At 42.6% G+C, this 25,872-nt stretch overlaps 1 protein-coding gene across 3 annotated transcripts in view; it reads right to left on the bottom strand.

Moving 5' to 3' along the window:
* The window catches only part of CPVL (carboxypeptidase vitellogenic like), a 196,547-nt gene that overhangs the window by 105,233 nt on the left and 65,442 nt on the right, over positions 1 to 25,872 (bottom strand). For all 3 annotated transcript variants that reach the window (XM_021670137.2, XM_064380524.1, XM_021670140.2), the window contains 3 exons: positions 22,001 to 22,179; positions 13,788 to 13,906; positions 918 to 1,032 (listed from right to left, as the gene is read on the bottom strand). In XM_021670137.2, coding sequence (XP_021525812.2) covers positions 918 to 1,032; positions 13,788 to 13,906; positions 22,001 to 22,179 — 413 coding nt within the window. The remainder of the gene's footprint in view (positions 1 to 917; positions 1,033 to 13,787; positions 13,907 to 22,000; positions 22,180 to 25,872) is intronic.

Genomic DNA, 25,872 nt, shown 5'->3' with positions numbered 1-25,872 from the left:
GACAGAGTCATGGACAAGCGTTCCACCGAGGCCTCATGGAGGTCAGAAGCCCGACACACCCCCTGACTGTCCTGAACTGTTCCTGTCCCCTCTGACAGCACTTCACACTCTCATGGTGGGGAACAGGCACCTGCACCTTTACCCTCCCCATGCCTCTCCTTCACTTGCCCCCAGCCCACAGCGTTTCTACTCCTGAGATAAAGCTTGGAAACAAAACCCCAGGAAGCTGGTTCATGAACAAACACCCACCAACCACCTCTGCAATAACATCCATCTGTCCAACTAAATCAATCATCCTTAATGCTGGATCTCTTGAAGAGAACTACTTCAACAAAACTGGCACATAAGCCTTTATACTGAGTCACAGACTGGCTCACACTCCAAATTCTGACCCAGGGGAAGTAAACAATCTTCCCAAAATTAAAAAAAAGAGAGATGAAGGCAAACTTAGTGAAAGCCAGATGTTGCTCTTTATCTTTCCTCCAGCTCAGCCCCCACCTGTAATAGTCTCCTGCCTTCAAGTTATCAGATCATGTGTGCGACTCAACCATAAAGTGTTTAGTTCATGTGAGTAATTAGGAATATAACTCCACCCAGGAGTCCCATGCGAAGAGCTGTCCCAAATAGTAATAAATACCAACTGTTTCAGCAAACTCAGAATGCTTGAGTCAGCAGCAGACTGCAAGAAAACAGATTAGAACTTTTCACCCAAATTTCAAGGGAGAAAGCAGACCAGTCAGGACACTCACCCCATGGCTCCTCCTTCTCGGATGGGCATTGCCAGAAAGTTGTGTTTTGATCATCTGGACTGGTGAAGCTATTCCTAGCGGTGCAGTGTTTACTCTAAATCATTTTTGGAGCAGATGTAAGGCTCAGATAGAGGATTCTATAGGAAATATTGTGCAAGGGATACTTACTGGTCATGTTACTTGTGACAACGTAAGGCCCATGTTCCACAAAGAGTCCAAACAGGGATGAACTTCCCGGCCCACCCTGTAGCCAGAGAACTACTGGGGCATCTTCCGGCTGTATCTAGAGGAAACAGCAAAGCCAGTGACCACACAGAACACTAAGGCTACAGAGCACACACAAGTAAGCTTACCCAAATCCTCTCTGTGTTACAGGGCTGTGACTAAATCCCACAAAACCTCCCAGACCTCAGTGACCACTCTCTACTCTAGGCAAAGTACTGAGCATCTTTGGTTGTTTGAATGAGGCTGTGCCTCGTATGCTGGTGTCTTCTTGTCATGTAGTCTTTTTCCACCAAGAGACAGAAAGCCCCCTCAATGTAGACGCTTGCCTTGTGCATGCTGCCAGACACCTAGCACATTGCCTAGGGCACGGTTATATTATTTTAGCTGTTTAAATGCAAAAGGGGATTCTTTGGGACTCTTCCATTTAACATGCATATTCCCAACAGAGGCACAACAAAGAATCCATTCTCACTGACACTTTCCCTTCTGCACCGAGAGCCCAAATGCCTTTCTGATTTTATTCACTAAGAACATGTTCACAGGGACTACAACAACTTCATTCAACATGGTGGAAAATGAAGAAGAGCAGACAGGCCCCAGGGGCCTCTAGCCAATGCGTGTAACAGTGATAAAACCCTGAACGAGGTACAGATTTATTTAGGAGATGTGGGAGACATACACTAGAAAGGGTTATTGGCAGGGCTGTGATATTAAAAATGAGCTACTGGCAGTAGTGTCAATACCATCACCTTCAATGACAGAGACTTTTTCAACTATTTCATTCACTGTGTATTTATGGAGCACCCATTATGGGCCAGGTGCAGTGCCGGGAGCTGGGTACACAGAACAGCGAGTGAAGAAGAAAACTCATGTCCTCTTGGAACTTAGAATTGCATGGACAAAATAGGCAATAAATATGTAAAGAAATAAAGACAAGGCCAGCACTTTGGGAGGCCGAGGCGGGCAAATAACCTGAGGTCAGGAGCTCAAGACCAGCCTGGCAAACATGGCGAAACCCCATCTCTATGGAAAATACAAAAAAAAAAGCTGTGTGTGGTGGTGGGTGCCTGTAATCCCAGCTACATGGGAGGCTGAGGCAGGAGAATCATTTGAACCCGGGAGGTGGAGGTTGCAGTGAGCTGAGATTGCACCACTGCACTCCAGCCTGGGCGACAAGAGCAAAACTCTGTCTGAAATAAATAAAATAGATAAAGACAATGGAGAGTGTAAAAGGGAAATACGGGTGATTTAAGAGTCCCTGGAGGCTGAAAAGGAGAAGGTGATCAGCAAAGGCCTCAGTGAGGTCTGAGTGCTCACTCACTGAGGGTCTTAAGGTGGATGGAGAGTTTGTCCTCTGAGTATCTTAGGCCTCTGGTGTCCAGCCTGTCCTCCCCTATCGGAGAGAGGGGGACACCCTATCCTCCCTTGACCTTCCATGTCCCTTCCGGTGACCTGGCAGAGTCAACCAGACCTCTAGACTCTCAGAAAAATAGCCTGACCCTGAGAGGCCACACTACAAAGTCAAGTCAAACATCTCAGCGTCAAACATCTTTATTACGCAACTTTGAAGCACAGGACACTGCATTCTTGGAATGCTTCAATAACAAGATCTGTGGACACACCTCCAACCTCAGCTGACCTTGCTCCGGGTTTACTTTCCTGGAGGAGGTGAGTGAGGTTCAACAACCCTTGAAGAAGCCTGTTTTTAAAGAAAAGCCCACGCATACATTTTTCTACTTGGATGGGCTAATCAACCTGTGAACTAATGTCACCCTTATCTGGAATAAAATGTAAAAGTCGCATCTGGAAAATAAAGGTGTACGTACATGTTCAATGCCAAAAACCCAAGAGTCAGTTGTGTCACGGCATGCAGAGTTTTGTAATATAATATGGCATCAAATGCCATGATATGCGGTACGATATTAACGGTGGCCATAATAATGGCATGAGGTTATTGTGTGACAATCCTTAGGGTGATATATTCAGCTCTCAATTATGAGAATGCAGCCCTTGCCCTACCCTCAAATTTGGAAAGAATAAAAGACTTCCTGAACAAAACCACACTGCAATACTTAAGACCGAATGAAGAAATGACTAATTCAGCTACAGCGTTACAAAATTCAGGAGGTTAAAAACATTTATCATATTGAAGTTTTAATTCAAGAGTGTATGAAGCAAGATAATTAATGCATTTAGTTTTTCAAAAGCTTTAAATTTTTTCTTAAAACTTTTTCCATTATAAGAATAGTACTTATTCTTAACTAAAGGATTTTTTTTCAATGAAGGTATTTTTAAAAGTCCCTCTTACCCCACAAATTCTACTTCCTAGAGATGATCATGGAGACACTTATGTTTACTCTTCCAGATTTTTCTCTATGGTCCCCCTCCACACATATATACGTATCGTAGCTATTACATATGCAATATACGTACACATATCGTCCAAAAATCAAGCTATACTCTATATATGCTATATTCACCTAATATGTGAAGATCTCTTCTTACCAGTACATACCATCATTTTTCTGAATAGCATGACACCCTATGAATTTACCACAGTGTATTAATTTATTTAACATATAATGCCAACCCCTCACGGGGCATTGTCTAAGGCTGTGGATGCAGACCAACTCCTACCTATGACCAGGCAGAACACTTTTTAGTTATTAGTATGGATTCTGGAGCCAGCGTGCCCAGGTTTGCATTCCAGCTAGGCTATTTTATAGCTGTGTGACCTTGGGCAAATTACTTAACTCCGCTGTGTTTCAGCGTCCTGTGCTTGAAAATACGGATACTATTCATGTCTATCTCCCAAGGTTGCCATGCAGTTTTAGAGTGGACCTATGCACAGACTTAGAACAGCGCCTGGCACATCTATTTAAGTATTGGCTCCGATGATTTTTCTGCTGGTGTGGGAAGACAATAAACAAGTAACTAACTAACTGAGTGATATGAAAGAGAAACGGAGAGACACTAGATTAAGTACTTAAAGAAGGCTTCCGGTCATGGATTAACATTTGAGCTGAGATCTAAAAAAATGAGTAATCCCCTCATATTACATATTTAATTAAGAGAAAATAAAACCTCTACTAATGACTTATACATCAAAGTCCTGCAGCAAGAACGGATGATTAAAAGGGAAGGGACAAAAAAGTTTCTAAATATTAAAGAAAGAACAAAGGAATCGTAAATAAGTAAGAAGTCTCCCTAGCAACAATAGAGGGTGGGCCCCGCAGTTCCCATTGGAGAGCAAGAAGCAACTATGGCTTTGCCTCAGAAGCCCTTTCGGTTCTTCTGGCGACCCCTGGTGGCCAATCCATGAATTTGGACACTCTTTCCTCAGGGTTTCTTCCAGAAGGAATGTCCCAGAAGTAGAGAGACGTTATCTATTCTGCCAGAATCTCTACAAAGGACAATTTCACAATTTCTCACATTAGCAAATTCCATTGCTTATTCACAATGGTGTTGAAAACTCTACTCCATGTCTTAACAGATTGTCAAAGAAAGTGAAACCGTGAAACTCATTGAAATGAAACTAGTACTAAATCCTGTCTGCCCTGCTGTTCCCTAGATGGATACACCCTCCCTGGGCAGCATCATCTTTGCCCTGAGTCTTCCTTTCCACCCTCACCCTCCATCAGACCACATCCCTCAGGCCCTCCTTTGCATCAGAGAGAAAGAGAGAGAGAGAATAAAGATAACCTTCTGCTCAGACCATGTGCGTATCACCGAAACACGAAGTTAAAATATTGGATTGGGCGAGGTGCTAAAAACCTACCCATTTCAGTACTTTTAAGTAACACGATTGCATTTTATAAGAGGACTTTATTGGAGTAACTCTAGGAAATTTTAGGTACCTCAACAAGTGTTAGGGCAACATTTTGGACCAGAAAATCACTTAAAGTAGACAAGCATCTGCCCATCTGAGGACTGGTTTCATATCCATAGCCACCCCTTTCCTCCCATCTCCAATAAGGAATGCCATACTTGGTTAGAGAAAACAGCAACTAAACCACTAGCACATCCAAATCAATGGCACTGCTTAAGATGAAAAGTGCAATTAGTAAATTAATTAAGGCCCTCTTCACACTTCTATATGCAGAGGCTGATCATTTGCTTGGTTTAAGTAATGTGTTCTACCTTAATTGAAGTCATTAGTACCCCAAGTAAATGTCTTTATATTCCCACAAGTATGCTTAAATGGACTCCGTTTTTGCCATGCAGATGCCAGTTCAGCTAATACTTCAGCTGCTACACTAATGGTGTTAATCAGGGCAGAGCTTTTTATTTAAAGCCATTAATTTTGTGACTAGAATTGTTAAATAGGTCCATAACGTTTTCATTCTACACACCCACACACTCAACACATATACACAAGTTGCTACAAACATTTGCGTTTTTCAAAGGAATTTTATTTCAAGTGGTTAGTGTTGATCACCAACCATGATCGTTGCCACAGCACCATCATACAGAAAATCAATTTTTTCAAAATCTGTTTTAGATGGAGTCTCGCTCTGTCACCCAGGCTGGAGTGCAATGGCACAACTTGGCTCACTGTGACCTCCACCTTCCCGGTGCAAGCAATTCTCCTGCCTCAGCCTCTGAAGTAGCTGAGATTACAGGGACCCGTGACCACCCCCAGCTAATTTTTGTATTTTTAGTAGAGACAGAGTTTCACTGTGTTGGCCAGGCTGGTCTTGAACTCCTGACCTCAGGTGATCCACCCACGTCAGCCTCCCTAAGTGCTGGGATGACAGGCATGAGCCACCGTGCCTGGCCTCAAAATCATTTTTGTTTTGAGACCTCCGTACAGCACTCCCAAGCTCCCTTGACTCTCATCAAGCTTTGGCTTGTATCATTGATTTGAACCAGCTTACAACCCATTAGAATCCTCACTTTCTTCTTCCTAACCTTTCTATCTGGCTTATTACTTCATGAGATAGTTATGGCCATTCTGTTTGTGCCTCCTGCCAAAAAGTTGTACTTAATAAAGAATAGGGAAGTGGGCGGTGAGGAGGAAGCATGGAGAAGACACCTTACTTTCTTTTCTTGATGGAAAAGTTACTTACTTCTCCATGTTAATTTCATTTCCTCAAAGGAAATCAGGAACGCAAAAGTTTCTGCAGGGTAGAGGGTTCAAGTGTACTTATGGGTGGTAATCTCTAATTTACCACCTTTAGCTACTTTCTCATTTTGTCTCTAATACCCTCTATTCTTCCAGATCCCTGATGCCATTAAGTATGTAGCAAAGAGAAGATAAACAGCCTCAATTTAAAGTAGACAATTATCTGTGATGTCCAAATCTTTGTTGCATTGCTGGTAGATTTGTGTCCACCTGTGCTAGATACACTTTGAGACATATTTTCAGTCATCTGTCCAGTCCACATCCCCTTCCCTAAGAACTGGGTCTCCATTCATCCATGGCTAGCCTGCTAGCCATATTGGTATCATAGCTAATACCCAACATCTTCAGTTTTAGCGGATTGGACCAAGGAAGATGATGTGATCCAGACTGTGGCAGTCATGGATGCTAGTTAATCTGTTGGTTGCATGATGTAGGGACAGGTAACCTTGGAAACAAAAGGCTGGCCATACTTGGCCAAATGCCTGGAGAAACAAAGCATGTTGATCTGCCAATGGAGAAGAACGAAGCACAGATGAGGGATCCTGTGGTCTCAGACAGAATAGAGCTGAGACAAAAAGACCGGCCACCCTGGCTCTCGAGGACTTTATATCATGCATTCCTTAGGTCAGACCACATGTCCAGCCCGTAGTGTCTCAGAGCTGGAGAAAGATTTAGAATGGTAGCTGTATCAGTTAAGCCTCAATCAGAAGTCAGAAACCAGAGTCATTTTAATTTTTTTTTTACCTGGAAACATTCACCTTTAATTCTGTTACAAGTTCCAGTGTTCACTCTGGCCACAGCCAGCCATGGGTATCTCAGACACCCCTGGGCAAAAGTGAAGATGAAATACTAGAGGTGCCTGCATTCCCACAAGCCACATCGTCAGCATTGGCCAAAGACCAGCATGCTGGGTAGGCCTCCTGTGTCCACTAAGAAACACGGAAATGTTAATATCTAGAAGTATTTGTTGTAACAGGGGACTAAACATACATATATAAGGAGAACGCTAAAGAATACCCTGGGCTAGGGGGAGTGCTCACGGATGGACAAGCCCATAAAGTGGAGAGGGGACTCTTCCCAAGGCTGCTGTCCAGACCTCGTTGGAGAAGGTATGGTCGCAGCCCTCGGAGAAGCTGAGAGGTTCACTGGGTTCCCTGGTCCAAAGTTGGCCAGCCATCCTTGGGTAAGTAGGGATGGGTGGGCTGTGGCTGGCAAGTGGACACTGAGAGACTCAGGAGGTTGGGAGCCTGCTTGCCTGAAGGGTGGCACACAGCCAGGAGTACATGGTGTCCACATCGGGGGGAGGGCCAAGGGAACAACCCTCTGGGGCACAAATGGCCAAGGCTAGTGAGAGGGCTGCAGAGAGAGCAGGGCTTTAGGGAGTCTGCTTGCCGGCAAGGCCTGGGTTGTACGGTGTTCCTACGGGGAGGGCCACAGCCAGGTGGTCACCTGGACAGAGCCAGGGATATCATCTTGCTGAAAGTCTTGGTGGTCTGGGTGCACAGCTAAAGCACAGTGCCACTGGATGTCCCCACTGCAACACATTGCTGACAGGCGAGGCAATGGGGCCAAGAAAAAGCAAAGGCAGGACATAGAACAGAGAGCGAAGCCAAATTCCTCCTGCAATGTCTCTCCAGCACCCTCTACTGGCAAAGCTTAATATTGTGCTTATTGCATAGGAGAAATGCTGAGAGCTCTATTATGGCAGAGCAGGGAAGGGGGTAGAATTGAAGCTGAAGGCAAAAAAGTGAAAATTAAAAGTAGCTGGCATAGTAATCCCCACTCCTTATGTTCTCATCCTTCCCCCAGGTTAGGGAGAATATGCTAGTTGTCACAAGGTATCACCGCCACAGCTGAAAAGTACAAGCCAAGAAGCTGTATTAGTTATCTAATGTGGCATAACATCTCTCCAAAACTTAACGGCTTAAGACAACAATAATTTTTGATGTCTCAGATTCCTGTGGGTCAGAAATTTGAGGGTGTCTGGCTGGGAAGTTCTGACTCAGTCTCTCATGAAATTGTAGTCAAGTTATCAGTCAGAGCTACAGTCATCAGAAGGCTTCACTGGGGCTAGATGAACCTCTTCCAAGGTTGGTGCCCACTAGAGGGTGGAGGCCTCACTTCCTCTCCTCAGGGACATGGCCATGTGGCTGCTTGAGTGTCCTCCCAACATGGCATCCTTTCCTCAGAATGAGGGATTCAAGAGACCAAGGCACAAGTAACATTGCCCTTTATAATGTAGCCTTGGAAGTCCAACACCATCATTTTTGCTAGCATGTCGGTCACAAACCCAGCCTTGATTCAGTATGGAAGGGGACTGCCCAAGGGCATGTACACCAAGAGATGAAGAGCCCCGGGGACTAGCCTGAAGGCTGCTGCTACTGCATATTCAAGGGCTCCTTCATTCAATCCACATCCTGATCTGGAGTTGTTGGATGTTTTTATACTTAACTACAGAACCATAGAAGGTAATGCTGGGATGGAGCCTGAGCAATCCATGAGGTTTAACATCTTTATTTCTGTATGAGAGAACTGAGGCCCAGAAAATACAAATGCTGTCTCCCAAGTTTTACAGCACAGAATCGCAGACTTGGAATTAGAATCCCTGTATCCCAACCTCTAGTTCTTTTTTCCCAAATTCCAGCCCACTGACTCACTGCACCAGGACCACTGTGGAGCCCATTAGAAACACTGATCCCTAGGCCCTCTCCAGATCTGAAGAATCAGTCTCTGCTGGGTGCAGCTAGACAGTAAGCTGGGGGATTGATCCTATTTCCAAAACTCCCCAGGTATTTCTGATGAGCAGTCGCACATTTGGGAATCCCTGTCCTCTCCCACATTAACTGTGTTACTGGAGAAGTTCAGATGTGCAGGTGAGGGAGTGTACATGGCACCATGCTGAGTTATGGTGGGGCCTGATTCCATACCTTCAGCCCCAGGATGGGCTGTTCTGTCACCTTCCAGGCACCTTTGGGACATGCCAGAGAATGTTTTGGACCAGGAGCATTAGAGCAGTTCATTTTCCTTCCAAGTGACTGCTGATTCAAGCACATTGTGCTATCTGATCATTCTGGTGTCTGATTCAGGAGGGCCCAGCCTGCAGGAGCCTGAAAGGGAGCCCTCCTCATCCCAGCACCTTATGGGCCTCATCAATGTGATCCTGACCTCTTCAGACACCAGATTCTCAAATACAGGCATCTAGGTCTTTCCTCTTGGCCTGAGGATTAAGGTGAGGTCCTCTGTAAAGGGACCTAGACCTGACTCCAAATGCCCCAGGTTTTGGCTCCATGACATTTGAGGTAACTTAACTGCAGGTTTTGACTAAATGTATCCAATGAATTATCTGTTTCTACTTCTGTAAGACAAGGTCCAATACTAGATATTTTTTTTCCAATGAGAAGAATGCTGACTTTAAACAGTAATAATCTCTATGTCCTTTTTATCTTCTTCAATGTGGGGAAAAAATCCCAATTTCAGTTAGTAATTTCCTGACCTGGTAGGAATTAATTCACCTTGATTGATGCCTGGGGTTCAGGTCCTTCTGATTTATAATTTCCCTCTATTTGCTGTCATCTCTAACCTCTCAAGTTGTGACTGGTTTTGTTCTCAACATTTGTGTTAATAGTTTAAAAAGTAATAATAACCATAATTGTAATCAAAATGAAATAATGACAGTAGAAATATAGTTACTATGTTTTAGGTACTATGCTAATGCTTTCCCCTATTCCCTCTTCTGTCTCAAAACCACTGCCAAGTAGGTATTTGATCCCCATTTGAAAATGAGGAAACCAGTGCTCAGAGACACTAAGAAATGTGCCGAAGGTCACCTTTAGCATAAGTACTGAAGCCAAGATTCCTATCCAAGCCTGACTTGCTAAAGAGGCTGTACTTTTAGCTACTATACTCAAGTGCCTTCCATGACTCGTTTCCTCTGGATCTAACACATGAAGGCCAAGATCAAGGATTTCCACATCAGAGGCCTAATTTTATATTCCAGTTCCGCCAATTTCTAGTTGAGTAACTTGGAGCTGATTATTTCATCTCTTCATCTATAAAATGAGGATGACAATTCCTTTCTCATGGGGTTCAGGTAAGGATTGGATAAGAAAATGCACAGTGCCTAGCACAGCCAGTATTCAATTACCAGCAGCTATTATAACTGCCACATTTCTGCTAGTTTCCTTATACTTTTTATCCCAAGCAAAATGCCTACTCTTTTCTCCAGCAGATTGTAATTCCCACTGCTCACCAATTTCAAGTTCTGGAATTCATTCTGCACTGATTTGTATACAATAACAGGGCAGTCTCATAAAAATAACAGGAAAACAAAACTAATTTGAGAAACAGCATTCCCCCCAAAAATACTCAGAGGATATGACAAGTGTGGCATCCTTCCTGGATCTCTTATTTTCTCTACCTTCGGTTTTTTAAAGAAGTCATTTCTCTCCTGGTGACAACATCAGCTGCTTCCCTATGACAGACAATGAACTAATATCTCTGCCAAATGAAAAGGACTCCCCCATCTCAGTGACCATTGCTTCTCCTTGTCACAAAGGCTTTATCTCCTTCACCCAAACTGGTATGACTCCATAATTTATAGCCAGAAGCCTCAGATATCTGGCTCTGCATGTGGGCTTCCTGGGAAGAGGTCTTGGAACAATCTATCTTGGCTGCCACATGGTGGTACCTATCTGTGGGTACCGTTTTTTCATCTCGGTCCCTCTTCTCCCAAAGCTTCATCTGTCACTTTCACTAGAACACCATGTACTTAAAGACCTTTGCTGTTGTGTCTTCTGGGTTCATCGTAGGATGTGTTTACGGCTACGGTACTGAACTCAAAAGAACATAACCTGGTCAGGGGATGCACAGCTAGGTGTTCATTTAATTAAGGGGAGAAAGAGCAAAAACCAACGGTCCAGTTATTGTTTAATGAAGGGGGTTTTCAGACCTCAGTCTGGCAACCAGCAGAGCGTGCAAACTAAACCCCTTTCCCTCAACAGGTTTATGACGCCAAAACACCACCTACATTCTAGACATAGCTGTTTACCTGCCCAGAGGCAACCTCAGAAAGACAACAACTGGGTTTTTGCTTTGTTTCCATCTGAGCTCTTCTCTCACCAGTTCCTGTTTTTTAAAATCTGGATCATTACCAAAAAAGACTCAACATTCAGAAGGCAATGAGGAATCGACTGGTGTCATAAACAAGTAACAAAGCAGAAGGGAAAATAAGGAATTGGGGTTCTGTGGCTCATGTCGGGGAGTAGGAGAGTGGAAGGAAGATGGGGAAGCAGTCCTAACAGGTCTGAGAGAATCTGCAAGCTGGATTAGTGAAGCCGGCCTCCACAGGCTGCACTGGTCTCTTCACTCCCCGCATTTCAACCCTTAATATGGGAAACACACCGCCTCAGTCTGGGTTTGGCTGCTCTAGGCATTTCTTTCTGATAAAAGGCATGTTGGTCACTTTCCGGCCAGGAGCTTCAGGCAGAGGGTAATGGCCAGTAGGCTGGAGTGATGGTTTCACAGAGCATGGTTCACCTGGTAATTCTGCAACCTGCTGGCCTCTGCCAATTTACAAGTCAGAATCTCTAGGGGAAGTCAGAGAATTCTTGTATATAATAACACGTGAGAATCACCTAGAGAGAACATATTGAGACTCAATAATCTAGACAAATTTTCAAGTATCCATTTTGTGCAGAATAGTAACTCCCTAAAGATGTTTGTGTCTTAATCCCTAGAATACGTTAGGTTATAGAGCAAAAGAGAATTCAGGTTGCAGATAAATTAAAGTTGCTAATCAACTGGTCTTAAAATGGGGAGATTATCCTGGACTATCCAGGTGGGTCAAATGTCATCACAAGAGTCCTTTTAGAAGACAGAGGCAGAAGACAGGAGTCAGAGAAGGCAACATGACCACGGAGATTATGTGCAGTGAGGAGTCAGGCTGCCGCCGCAGGCTTTGAAGCTGGGGGAAGGGACCATGGGCCAAGGAATGTGAGCAGCCTCTAGACGCTGCAAGAGGCAAGAAAAGAGATTCTCCCTTTGAGCCTCTACAAGGACCACAACGCTACTGGTCCTGAATTTCAGCCCAGAGAGACCCATGTCAGACCTACAGAATTAGGAAATAAAATGTGTGCTTTAAGACACTAAGTTTGTGGCAATTTGTTATAGCAGCAAGAGACAACTAATATAAAGAGGTTACTGCAGAGGAAGGACTGCATTCAACGACATCGATAGATGCGATATAAAAAATGCGCACGTACAGAATGTTTCTCAAAGGCATAAAGTTTAAGAGACTGAAGGTCCATTATCCACCCTCCTACACCCCACTCTGTGCCCTGTGAGGCATACCTCTATGGGCTAGACCACCCGACTCCACCCGGCTTCCAGTTGGGCTCCACTCATGGGAGGCGCCAACAGGAGACTGGAGGGGTCAGGCTCCAGTGCTGACCTTGCCCTTGTATGACCCTGAGGGCATGTCTCCTTACATGGTACGCTCTACGCACCTCGCTTGCCTCACTCAACAGGAACACTGACGAATAAGAAGCCCTCGCTAGGGACCAAGAAAGCCTTCCAGAGAAGACGACAGCTACTGTGCGCCCAACCACAAAGGATGCAGAATTCTTCACTCTTTCTTACATGCCCCAACTTGACTTCACCCCACCACAGGCTGCTTTGGGGTGAACTATGTCAGAGGCCATGTAGTTGGGAAAGCAGTAAAGAAAAGTCAAGAAAATATAACTCAATAGTACCAAGAGAAACAATGTAACTTGAAAACTACCCTGGATTAAGCCATTTACTCAGTTACTATACAAGCAACCCAGCTATATGCAAATCACATGCAAATATAAATAACACCCTCCATAGGGATAGTTTTTCTTTGCTTTCCCTCCTCTAAAACAAATCCAATTTGGAAGATGAAAATAGAAAATTACTCTGCAGTGGAATAAGATTTGTTTATGCATCTCAGCACTTCTACCAATACCCACAACAGCACCCCTAAGCTAAAAGTGTCTTGTTCATACAGAAGAATGGCACGCTCTAGAAGTAAATCACATAGGATTGGTGAAGTACAAGAACATACGCACCTACATCTATAGAGGTTTGAAAAAGTGATGGCCTTTCCTGCCAGATCAGCAATCCTCCCACTCCTCCTCTAAAGGTCCTTAGAGTCTGAGCTCAGTCTCCTCTGTGACTGCACAGCACAGAATACACTCAGTAAGTGGATACTAAGTGCATGAAGGAGTCCACAGACAAGGTCACCATATAAGGCCATGGCTGACCAGATATAAACACAATCAGCCAAGCATTACCTGTTAACTTTAGGAATCTCCCTACTTCCCTCCTTGGGCTCCCCACCACCCATCCATGCCCTAAGTATTTTTAGAACAAAAATACAACAGAAAGATAGGAAGAAGACTGTGGCAGGAAGAAGGTGATAGTTTTAACACTCCAAATAAGGCTACAAGCAATTTAGAAGTTGGACACTTCCCACACCCACAGAAAACATTTGTTTCCTGCCTATAAACAGGAACACCGTGCAGATTTGCTTATTTTTAGAAAAAAAAAATCATCTATGAGGTTTTTTTTTTTTTTTTTTTTAAAGACCTGTAAGTTGTTAGGCTAACATTTCTACCCTCAAGAGGAAAGCCAGCTCTTGAACACTGGCGTTCTTTCTGTTGGGCACCTACCTGAGCCGGGAAGAACCAGAAGAAGAGGTTGCTGTTGTAAGTCTTATTCACCGTGAGGAAACCGGCATAACTGTTCACGTTCCTTCCTGGGAAAGGACTGACGAAACTCAATTCTTTTCCTAGTGGGGAAAAAAAAGAAATTACCCAAGGATTACAGAAAAAAAAGCCATGTGAGCCATCTATCTCAGTCTGGGTGAAATGGAGTGATTAGATAGACTAAAAGGAATTGATATGAAAGGTAGTTCCTGCGGCAAATTCCAGCCTGCCCCTGACCAATCCCCTATAGTCCACATTCACTATTTAGCCAAGGACACGTGAATGTTTAAAGCCTTTGGGAAGGAGTGCCCGAATATATTCTACAAGCTGTAATAAGGTTTTTAAAAGAAAAGCAAATTTGCTGTCATCACACCTTGCAATTTTCTATCATCACACCTTGCATAAACCAAGGTGTTTACTTTGGGCCACATGGAAAGGAGCAGGATAAAGTACCCTGACCCAAAATAGTGGGGTGCAAGAGAAACAATGTGGTGGAGCAGCTCTCGGCCCTGAGGTGGCCGGTGTCCTTCATGCTCGTTTTCAGGAAGGCAAAAAGCCTGTCACGTCTACTAAGGGGAGTGGACTGAGGCATATGAGAGTGTGGGTGGCTATGGACAGTGGGGAGCCTGGGAGTGACCTCATGGCTACTCAGGGGGAGCCAAACAGGACGAGGGTCAGCTATAGGAGGGCAGGGGTCCTGGCTTTCTTATGGTACCATTGCTACAGGCACAGGGTAGGAGTAATTGGGGAAGCTCAGATGGCTGAGGATACCCAGAAGTAAAGAATGCTGCTAGGAGCTGACGTTTGCAAGGCCACGATACCAGGACTTTATATGATGTGGGAAGTGTAATTCTCATTCCCACTTTACAGATGAGAAAGTTGAAACACAGAGAGATTAAGTGATTTGCCTGAGGTCACACATCCAGTAGAGGAGAGCTGGGATTAAACCCAGCAGTCAGCCTGCAGAGTCTGTTCCTTCCCCCAGGGGCTCTTAACTAGAGTGAGTCAGCAGGTGCAGGTGGCAGGGAGTGGGAAGGGAAGTAGTGGTCAGGAAGGGAGTGACAAAGGAATAGAAAACAGCAGAACATGGTGGAGAAGTAAAAGGGAAAGTGTGGATGAAGAACAATCCTTTAGTGGTGACAAAGAATGTGTCCGCGGTAGGAACTAATCACGCAAAAGTGATGTAAGTCTGAGCCATATTAAGTTGGAGACTGGTTAGTAGGTCAGGAAACTTGACTCCTCACATGCCATCAACTAAAGATGCCTTTGGTGATAGATGGACCCTTAGGCGCTGGAGGGCTAATTGTTAGCACCTCTGCGCAGCTCAGCATTCAGGGACAACATTGTCAGGATAAAATAGGCCAATGTGACACTATTTACGTGCAAGGGAATAGAGGCTACAACTCAGGGTCCTGACTCCAAGGGCTGGTTGTTAAACTCCTACCAGCACACTGCTGCTTTGGGACCACTAGTTTCTCTTTTAAAAGAGGCATGCCTCTTAGTCGAGCATGGTGGCAGTGCTTGCAGTCCCAGCTACTTGGGAGGCTGAGGTGGGAGGATGGCTTGAGCCCAGGAGGCCGAGGCTGCAGTGAGCCATGATCACACCACTGCACTCCAGCCTGGATAACACAGCGAGACCCTGTCTCCAAATACACACACACACACACACACACACACAAAATATATATACACATACACACATATATGTGTGTGTGTATATATATATATATAAACATGCCTCTCAAAAGGGAAAACTCTCATCTAGACCACACAGCTCCTTTTCTTTTTAGTACTTTGCTGATCCTAGCACTCCTATCGACAAGCTAGTTACCCTCTGGACAAGCATTTAACCTCCCTGTACTTCAGCGTCTCCTCTATGGAAGATGGGCTGCCTGTGGGCCACCTGGATTAAAAGAGCCCCCACATGTAAAACCTATAAAAAGAAGCTGGCAGGTAGGGAGCAGAGCTAGTGTTGCTGTCTGTGAAATGCACCTGCTGACTGGGAACAGGGAGCATCTCTGAGCAGAGGTCGTGGGGACAAAGGAAAGGTCTCCATAGGTGGTCCTTGAGGGTCCTGTTAGGCTAGCACAATAGGAGAACATGGGTTTCCTAGCCCGACAGACCTGGGTTTGGAATCCTAACTAGATTACAGCTCCCCAGCAAGCTGCTCCAGCTCTCTGAGCCTCTTTCCTTTTATGCAAAATATAAATACTGATTCCTCTACCCTGCGCTTTCTGTGAGGATCAAGCAACAATAAAAATGCATCTGAGGGCCGGGCGCGGTGGCTCACGCCTGTAATCCCAGCACTTTGGGAGGCCGAGGCGGGTGGATCACGAGGTCAAGAGATCGAGACCATCCTGGTCAACATGGTGAAACCCCGTCTCTACTAAAAATACAAAAAATTAGCTGGGCATGGTGGCGCGTGCCTGTAATCCCAGCTACTCGGGAGGCTGAAGCAGGAGAATTGCCTGAACCCAGGAGGCGGAGGTTGCGGTGAGCCGAGATCGCGCCACTGCACTCCAGCCTGGGTAACAAGAGCGAAACTCCGTCTCAAAAAAAAAAAAAAAAAATGCATCTAAACCGTTCACTTAGCACCTGCCCATAAAATAAGGGTTCCGTCAATTGGAAGGGAAAGTTAACATTAGCCCTTGGCCACTCCAAGTGACATCTAGGAGGATTTCCTTTTTCTGGCTCAGCCCAGTTCTCCCAGGGAAGGTTGCTTAATGCAACCTCTGTAGGTCTTCCCATTCTGTTCCCAGTGAGGTCTATCCCCTCCTCCATCGGAAAAAAGGCAAAGAAAAAGAGAAGATGATCTTGTGAGAAAGAAAAGGGAGGTGTTTGGAGCAAGTGGTGTTTGCCGCTCCTCCCCTCCCACTCTTCCCACCATCTGTCTTTTTTCTTTTCCTTTTCTTCACTTCCACCCTTAATTAGCCCACAGAAAGATCACCCCCCTACTCCCCAGGGGTGGGCAGCCTTTAAAACGCTTTAGAAGTATTTTTAGCAAAACTATTAATCTTCGCAAAATCAAACAAACACCGCCAAAAAAGAGTACAGAAGGTTTTAAAAACTGGTTTAGAAATGAGTGAAATGTGGACTTCAGAGAGGTAAATGGGAAGAGGATTTGAGAAAGAAGATAGGAAAATGAGAAAAGTCAAAGTATAACGAGAAAAATATAAAATATATAATAGAAAGGAGCTGGAGGGAATGAAATGGAGAAGAGGATGATTGAATCAATCTATCTCTCCCAAGACCAGCATCACACAGGGCCCACGACCTGCTCTCATGTGATTCAGATGTTCACTCATCCCTCCCTTCTCGAGGATGCCAAAGTAGCTTCTCTGCTACCTTGCACTTGAGTGTATTTCAGACCTTCCTTCCTCGGTCAGGAGGCTGGGAAGCAGGGAATTTGTCTTACTTAACTTTGCATACTTTGGGACTCCGCATGCTGATTTACACACCTAAGACATTCAATAAATACTTTTTTAATGAACAAATGTTAATGAATGAACAAGTCAATAAATGAATGAACTCAATGAAAAAGCACTGCTGACAATGCACTAGGATTAGCTTATTTCTACAAAAACCTCCTAAGGCAGACCTTGTTAAGAGATCTTGGCCGGTTACTGTTACTCACGCCTGTAATCCCAGCACTTTGGGAGGCCAAGGTGGGAGGATCACCTGAGGTCTGGAGTTCGAGACCAGCCTGACCAACATGGAGAAACCCCATCTCTACTAAAAATACAAAATTAGCCTGGCGTAGTGGCTCATGCCTGTAATCCCAGCTACTTGGGAGGCTGAGGTAGGAGAATCACTTGAACCCAGGTGGTGGGGGTTGTGGTGAGCCGGGATTGCGCCACTGCACTCCAGCCTGGGCTACAAGAGTAAAACTCAGTCTCAAAAGAAAAAAAAAAAAAGAAAGGACCTCTTAAATTTAGAATCTTTCTCTAGCCTATAAAAAATGTTTTGCCTTATTTCAAATTTTAAATTTCCACTAACTAAATCCCAGTAAAATAATTAAAAATTTCATCAACTAAAATGACTTTTTATATTTTTGAATGTTTGTGCATCCTTCTATTAGTTGAACGTGGAAAATAAACTCCCAAGATGTAGGAGTTTCTATGTTTCTGGCACCATGACTCACAATATGAATGTTTAAAATAGTTTTAAAAAGGAAAAGGCTTTCTTTGAAGTGGTTTTACTTCCTCCTTTGTTTTTACTGCTACCAGTGTTTGTGATATTAACACTCTCAAAAATATTGGAGTGTAACCAACAAAGGGCTTGAACCAGGTAATCAGCATGCATGTCAGATTCACAAACACTCAAATTATCACCAGTGTGGACAGACATTACCAGATCATAAGTAACAATAAATTAGGACCTACTAGTAAAATAGTCTTTAATGTGTGAACATGCAGTGTTTATAAACAAGCTGAAATGTGCCTCCTACATTCATTTTGTTTCAGGGAGTAAAGATTTATTTTAGCTTCAGAGAAAGTAAACATGCAATTACAATTACATAAAACTAAGACAGCTAATTGGGGATTTAAAAAATAAAAATGTCCCTTGTCTTTTTGTGAGCTACTGTTTATCTCGAAAATGTTCCATTGCAATAATAAGACTCATATTCCTAGGGTTTTGACAGACTCGATAAACAAAAGGGATTTAGGGGAGTGAGTTGACCATCTGTCCAGAGCTTCCTGAACTTTCAGCAAAGCGGATGAATAAAATTATCCTTAATTATGTTGTCAGGGCTACATTTGAATGCCCAGATGTACCAGATTTTGAATCAGCCACTTAAAATTCTGTTCAAAGAATTTGGCTGTGTAATGTAACTTTAGAAAGTGATATTACTCACAGATTTAATATTTTAAACGTTGTGGATCATCACATGAAGATCTACCAATCTTGACATAGGATGGTGGAAGACAAAACTACCTCCCTTGGAATCTTCCTCAGCTGCTGCTAATACCCATAACTGAGGAATGCTCACAGGCAAGAAAAACAAGAACAGGAGTGGTGTCAACAGTCTCTCAAATAGATTTATCGGTGTTCTTTTTACGTGGTTCCACCAGATGTATGATACAGATACACCATGGTCACTTTCACTTAATGCCTTTGTTTAAGCTGTTTCCCTCATTGGGTATGCACAGAACTTTTGCTGTTGGCATAAATCTTACCCAATACTCTCAAGTCCAGAGCTGGTCATATAGCATAGTGGTTCATACCGTGGGCCCTGGGGTTGGCCAGCATAGGTTTTAATTCCAGCTCTGCCACTAACTAATTTTATGGCCCTAGGCAAGATATTTGATTTCTCCAGGCCTCAGTGTTCTCGTTTATAAAATGGGAACAATGCTTATGCACTCTTTCTTAGGGTTGCTCTGAGAATTAAATGAGCAAATGGATGTAAAGTACAATGCCTGGGACAGGGTTGGTACCCAAATTTAAACCCCACACATATTTATACATACCTATTATGTATAGGTACTATGCTAGGTACTAGGGATATAATGACTAGATGTTAACTACTTATTTTTACTTATTTTACAGCTCTTGTATTTTCTCCCTAGATTATGCCAACCAACAGGGATAGGTTCCTTCTCCGAATCTGCAGTGCACTTACTTCAAAGGTAATGCTTTAGTACTTTAGTATGCACCGCCTAATTCCTTAACTGTTTTGTGTGTATGCATCTGGTCACTTTAGAAGAGCACCTTAGAAGCTTCTGAAACAAACAGAACTAAATTGTAGCAGGCAAATCACAGAGCAGAAAGAAGATTTGGGTCCTAAGCCCATCTCTGCTACCCAGCTCTAATGCATACATCCTATTGGGCAACTCCAGTGAAGTATTTCAGGCTCAATTTCCTCATATGTGGATTGGTAGAATTCAGTTATAACAATTACTTAATCCATTCATCCCTAAATCAGATGGCTTGCTTTACTATTAATGAACATAAATCTAAGCCATCAGAATCCACTTGTTAAGGAAGCTGAAATACGTGCATGTGATCCAATTTGGAGGGTTTATCGATACTTAGCCTCTTCACACACATCTTAGTGGTATCAGCTGATACGCTGGGGCAGCCATCTACCCATGACTTCTCTATGCAAGGTAAAAATCAGTCCTTTTTAAAACACATTAATGACATTATTGAAATTTTTCATCTTTCCTAAGAAAAGAGATGGTAAAATTTGAAGCCAATGTGTATTTCAAAAAAAGACATATGAACAGCATTGACACATACCCTTAAAATATGGGAATGTCTTCATGTACAATGCAAACCAAAAAACAATGACATCCTATTGGCTATGAGTACTTCCAATGAAGAAAATCTGCTTTATTTTAAATTTCTTTATATAGTATTTAGATTTACTTTTGATCTTTAAAATGATCATTTGTCTAAAATTTCCAAAGTTATTCTTCATTCCCATCAAATCTGCCAACCTGCCAGCTTCACAAGCACCATCTCTGCCTTCCCACCTGTGACAAGGGGCAACCTTGGGGCTCCTGTGTGCCAGATCCCTGTCTCTCACCTCCTTAAACACAGTCTCCAACAATGTTTCCCCAAACCAAACCAACTCCCTGCTCATCATTTCTGTCAGCAAACATTCTCTACCATTCTGTTAAAGACCCTTCCTGGAGTCCAGTGCTCCCTTCAACCACCGCCCATTTCTCTGCTGTTCTTTGCAAACAGCTCCTCAGAATAGCTACCTGTCTACTATTTTATAGCTCAGGAACCTACTGAAGTCCAGAAAGTTGAAGTCATTTGCCTGCACAGTAATTTAGCACAAAGAACCACGAAGAACAGATACAGGGCTGAGTGTTGTGGCTGATGCCTATAATCCCAGCACTTGCAGAGGCTGAGGCAGGCAGATGAATTGAGGTCAGGAGCTCAAGACCAGCTTGGCCAACAAGGCGAAACACCATCTCTTAAAAAAAATATAAAAATTAGCCTGGCATGGTGGTGCACGCCTGTAGTCCCATTTACTCAGGAGGCTGAGGCAGAAGAATCACTTGAACCCAGGAGGCGGAGGTTGCAGTGAGCCAAGATTGTGCCAGTGCACTCCAGCCTGTGTGACAGAGTGAGACTGTCAAAAAAAAAAAAAAAAGCAGATGCAGGTCATAAATTTTAGTCTCTGATAACACTAACTGGTATATTTTTTCCTTTTAGTAGGAACAGTAGAAAAACCCACAATCTCTAAATAAAGCCATTTGCAAACACTCATACTTGGAGAACAATTTATAGGGTACAAAGAATTTTCATGTGCCTTATCTCATTGGATTTTCATAACATCTCTGCAAGTTGGGTAAGTTGTTAAATCTCCATCTTATCTTAATGAGAAAACTAAGGCCTAGACATGCTGGCTGAGGGGGCACAGCAGAGAGGCTGCAGTGAGGCTGTCCTAACATAAAGCCTACACACCCGCTGTTATCTGCGTGAACTCTGGCAAGTAGCTCAATCTCTTTCTGCTTTGGTTTCATATGTGTAAAATGTGCACCTCCCTGGGAAGTTGAGATGTTTAAATAAGTTCATGCAGAAAGCTCGGAACCAGTGATTGACTCATAGTAAGTTTTAAGGATAGTATTAGCATTAAGTGCCCACTGGGGGACAGGCACTCGAGTAGTCTTAGAAATTAAATGCTGCAACTCAACCATGCAGATAATTCAGCCCTGGCTAATTCTAATTTTAGCTAAAAACTCAGATAACATATGACATCAAGTCAGTAATATTTGAAATAGGCCAGGCGCAGTGGCTCCCGCCTATAATCCCAGCACTTTGGAAGGCCGAGACAGGCGGATCACTGAAGGTCAGGAGTTCAAAACCAGCCTGACCAACATGGTGAAACCCCATCTCTACTAAAAATACAAAAATTAGCCAGTCCTGGTGGTGGGTCTCTGTAATCCCAGCTACTTGGGAGGCTGAGGCAGGACAATTGCTTGAGCCCGGGAAACGAAGATTGCAGTGAGCCGAGATCGATCGCGCCACTGCACTCCAGCCTGGGTGACAGAGCAAAACTCTTTCTCAAAAAAAAAAAACAAAAAAACAAAAAACCATATTTTTGAAACAAAATGACTCAATAAAAATACTGAAATATATTTTGCATTCTATGGATTACCTGTTTTAAGAAAAACTGTTGAATTCATAGCAGCGGTTTTTCTCATTTAATTAAACTTACTTACCTTTCTTGATACTCCCAGCCTCAATGTAAGGGGTAAGAAATAATGGCTGTCCTCCATATCCCTTAGGTGGCATGGGAACACTTCTGTACAGGGAGCCAAACAGCCCATCACAGGGGCCAGGCATCAACAGGACCAGCAAAACAATCACCTTCCACATGGCACCAACCATCTCTCCAAGTCTAGGATAAAAACAGCATTCCACAAATGAATCAAAAGAGTAAATATTTACCTGGCCCTTTTACATGCAAGAAATTCATTTATTCACTTAAAAAATTATTGTGTGTAAAGACCCTTTGCAAGCACCTTGGATAGTACCACAAATAAGCACACTCAATCCCTGCTCACCCCTACATTCACAGGTTAATGGGAGATTCTTCAAGGGATTTACAATGTCAGTAATTTTTAAACTACCTTTTTTTTTTTTTTTTAAACAGAGTCTTGCTCGTTGCCCAAGCTAGAATGCAGTAGCACAATCACGGCTCACTGCAGCCTTGACCTCCTGAGCTCAAGCAATCCTCCCACTTCAGCCTCCCAAAGTGCTGGGATTATAGGTGTGAATCACTGACATTTCTGACATTTTTAAAGATTCGGTATGGAAAGCAAATTCAATGGAGGATGAGATAAAGCCTCGGGACCACAAGAACTCTGTAAAAGACCATAAACAGGTGGTAGAAACCATTATGCCACCACAGAAGGGCAGAGGATTGAGAACACATTTCAGGCCAAGAGATCTCAGAGAGGCCTTACCAAAGTCAGATGTGGATAAAAGGTGAATGTTTCTCAGAGAGGTGGGAGAAATGGGAAAGGCATCACAGGTGGGTGGAAAGAGCTTCAGCAAAGGTGAGACCTCAGGCATGCATGCACACTTTGCCGGGAAACTTCAAAGAAGCAACGCATTTCTGGTTATGTCCTCTATCTCTTATAACCCCCAGTTTGTATCAAAGAACAACAGCAACAACAACAACAACAGAAAGGAAGGGCCCCACAACTCTCCTTAGGACTCTCCTCTTACTGCTAGCTGATAATTCAAGACATTAGGCCCCAAACTACTAGCACAAGGCCTTCCAAAGATCTTCAAATCTGGTGTTTGCTTAGAATATTTATCTGGATTCATCTGGCATGATAATGACAGTATAAAATTTTATAATAATTTACATATACATCAATATGTGAGTTATATTTATAGTGGGCTTTCCCATGTATTTCTAGCTGATTTAAATCTCCTAATTTCACCAGTGTTAAAGACAAAATGACTGAATGATATTTGTAAAAGCGTGGAGACAAAGACTTTATCAGGATAAAGACAGGCATAGGGACCTTGCAGTCAACAGGATCTTGCAGCAAGGAAGAGAGATTGGGCTCAACTCCAAACACAGCATGGGCCAGCAGGAATTTACAACCAAGGAGCACTGGGGGGGTCAGTGGATGAAAAACTACTCAAAGGAAGCACTGGGGTAAGGTGGATCTGGCTAAACTGACCTAATAGGATGTGTGCTGAAGACAGGCCAGGGTGATCAGACAGGATGAGAAACCTGGTCAGACACTGAGGCAATCAGATGTCGGTCTTGGTGGTTCTTCGTAAAACAACTTAGCAGTGTCCTTTGCTAAAACCGAGCATTACAAGGAAGTACACAAATGGGCCTAGCGGAAGATTCAGAAGCCTAACTAAAATTTGGCCAAGGAAAAACTCCTTGATACTAGGAAAGTGAGGATTATTGTCAACAAATTCAGATAAGGAAAATTTGAATCCAAAGAGTGTCTCATGCAAGGACATGAAAGTAGAGAAACCAGGACTTGACCGCGCTCAAGACCAGGACTAGGGAGAAGCGAGGGAGGTGCAGATGCAGGGCCAGATCTCAGCTTCATCTAAAATGCTGACCATTTCTATCATTGTTAACTTCTCTCAGTATGACACAGTTTTTTAACTACTACATTAAAATACTATTGATATTGAGTCTTTTTTTTTTTTTTTTGACACTTTAAGTTTTACACCTGAGGCGGGGCCTCTCGTCTCAACCTAATCCTGTCCTTGCTAAGTAGGAAATTAGAACAAGCACACCAGGGCCGTTATATGACTCTGCACTCCTGCTATTTAAGCATGAAAAATTACTCATGTTCTTAGCTGTAAATTCTAAAATACATGAAATGAGTTAGTATTCCACACACTCACATTTCTGGATGCAAAAAGAGATACACAATTATGCAAATACAATGCCTGCTTTTGTTCAGTGCTTTAAAATGCCAAGCCATTAGAACATCTTAAAAATACCTAATGTGTAAAAATCTTTTAACCACATGCTTATTACAACCCAATTTGGCATAACATAAAAATATTGGTTGTAGCAAATTTTTAAAGCTTTTCAGGCACATTTCCCCAATAAGATAAAGGTTTATAATTATAATGTGATTGAATATATAACCCTTGTCACGCCTCTCAGTTAACTTAATAGAATTCCCCACATTTAATGTAAATAAGGCCAACCAAATCCAGTATGGACCTAAAAAATGCTTTTGCCTGTGATCGACTATAATAAAGAACAAAATGAATTTAGGAACTGAAATTAGGTTCCCAAGAAGCTCCAGGGTAATGACCTCTCTGGCTCTGTTAAAACATTTTTTAAAATTATGTGAACTTGCTTATACTTATGCTTTTATAGCATAGCTACTCTCAAGGAATGCCTGAAATAAACAATCTCACTCTCTGATTCAGAAAAAAAAAAATAATATGTATATATATGTATGCACTATTTAAAAAAAATAATGGAAGCAGCTCTTCGAGTAAGGGTTTTTTTTCTTCCTGGGGACAGAAACATATGAATCATGCCATCCAATTTCTCATTCTTCCTGCTGCCAATCCCTAGCCCCTTTAATGGAAGCCATCAATATTTAAATAACCAGGGTAGTTACAGCACTTCCCTCGTAAGCACATGTTGTCTCAAAGATATTTAAAAAAGAGGTAAAACTGGTCCTGTTTTAATTAATATAAATCTAATACATAAAAGAATTGGGTCAACTTAGATCTCATTAACATTTAATCAAATAACTATTTGAGTCATGGTTTCCCATGTAGGTGAATTAAAGCACCAACATATTTCATTTCACAGTTTTCATTCAAAAGCCAGAATTCCTGAACTGTGCTTAGCTGTTACCTCTCCTTATGAGAATGAAAGCTAGTATCATAAATGGAGAAGTGTTTTTTTTTTTTAAACACCTTCTGTTTTTGCCTATCCTGAATTAGCATGAATCTTTTTGTTTATTGAACATATATTGAGCAATTTCTAAACCGACAAACCTTGTACTAGAGGATATCTCCCACAGAAAGTTAAAAAAGAAAACTGTTAACCCTACACTTTGTCATACCTACTTGAATTAGTATCAAAACCGTGGTGCTACTTCCAGTCCAAACATGTCATACCTACTTGAATTAATATCAAAACAGTGGTGCTATTTCCAGTTCAAACATATCATATTGAAGAATTCAAATAAAATGTTCCTCTTAATAAATGTTTAGAAACAGAATAAAATCTAGGTAAACACAAAGCAATATTGACAGAATCAAAGAATCTAAATGTCAAAAGTCTAATTTGCTAAAATTGTCTTACTAAACCTTAAAGTTGGAAATCATGTGTCCAACGTATAATTGACATGGAACAAAGCTATTTATCCACAGTGCTCTTTAGAATAATTAAAACTGTTAAAAAATAAAGTTTCCAACAATAAGACATCAGGTAAGTTACCATACACCAAAAAGATAAATTATATATACAGCAATTAAAATGATTCTATTAACAATGTTTTGAAAAATATGATAAAATGTTATTAGGTAAAGAAAACCAGGATATTAGATTGGCTATATGGCATTTTTTCCTTAT

The sequence above is a fragment of the Aotus nancymaae genome, unplaced genomic scaffold (genome assembly GCF_030222135.1).
Source record: "Aotus nancymaae isolate 86718 unplaced genomic scaffold, 86718_ANA_hifiasm-v0.15.2.pri h1tg000025l, whole genome shotgun sequence".
In the NCBI taxonomy this organism is placed as follows: domain Eukaryota; kingdom Metazoa; phylum Chordata; class Mammalia; order Primates; family Aotidae; genus Aotus; species Aotus nancymaae.
The sequence above is the reverse complement of the archived record's forward strand: the minus strand, read 5'-3'. Positions and strand labels throughout refer to the sequence as shown.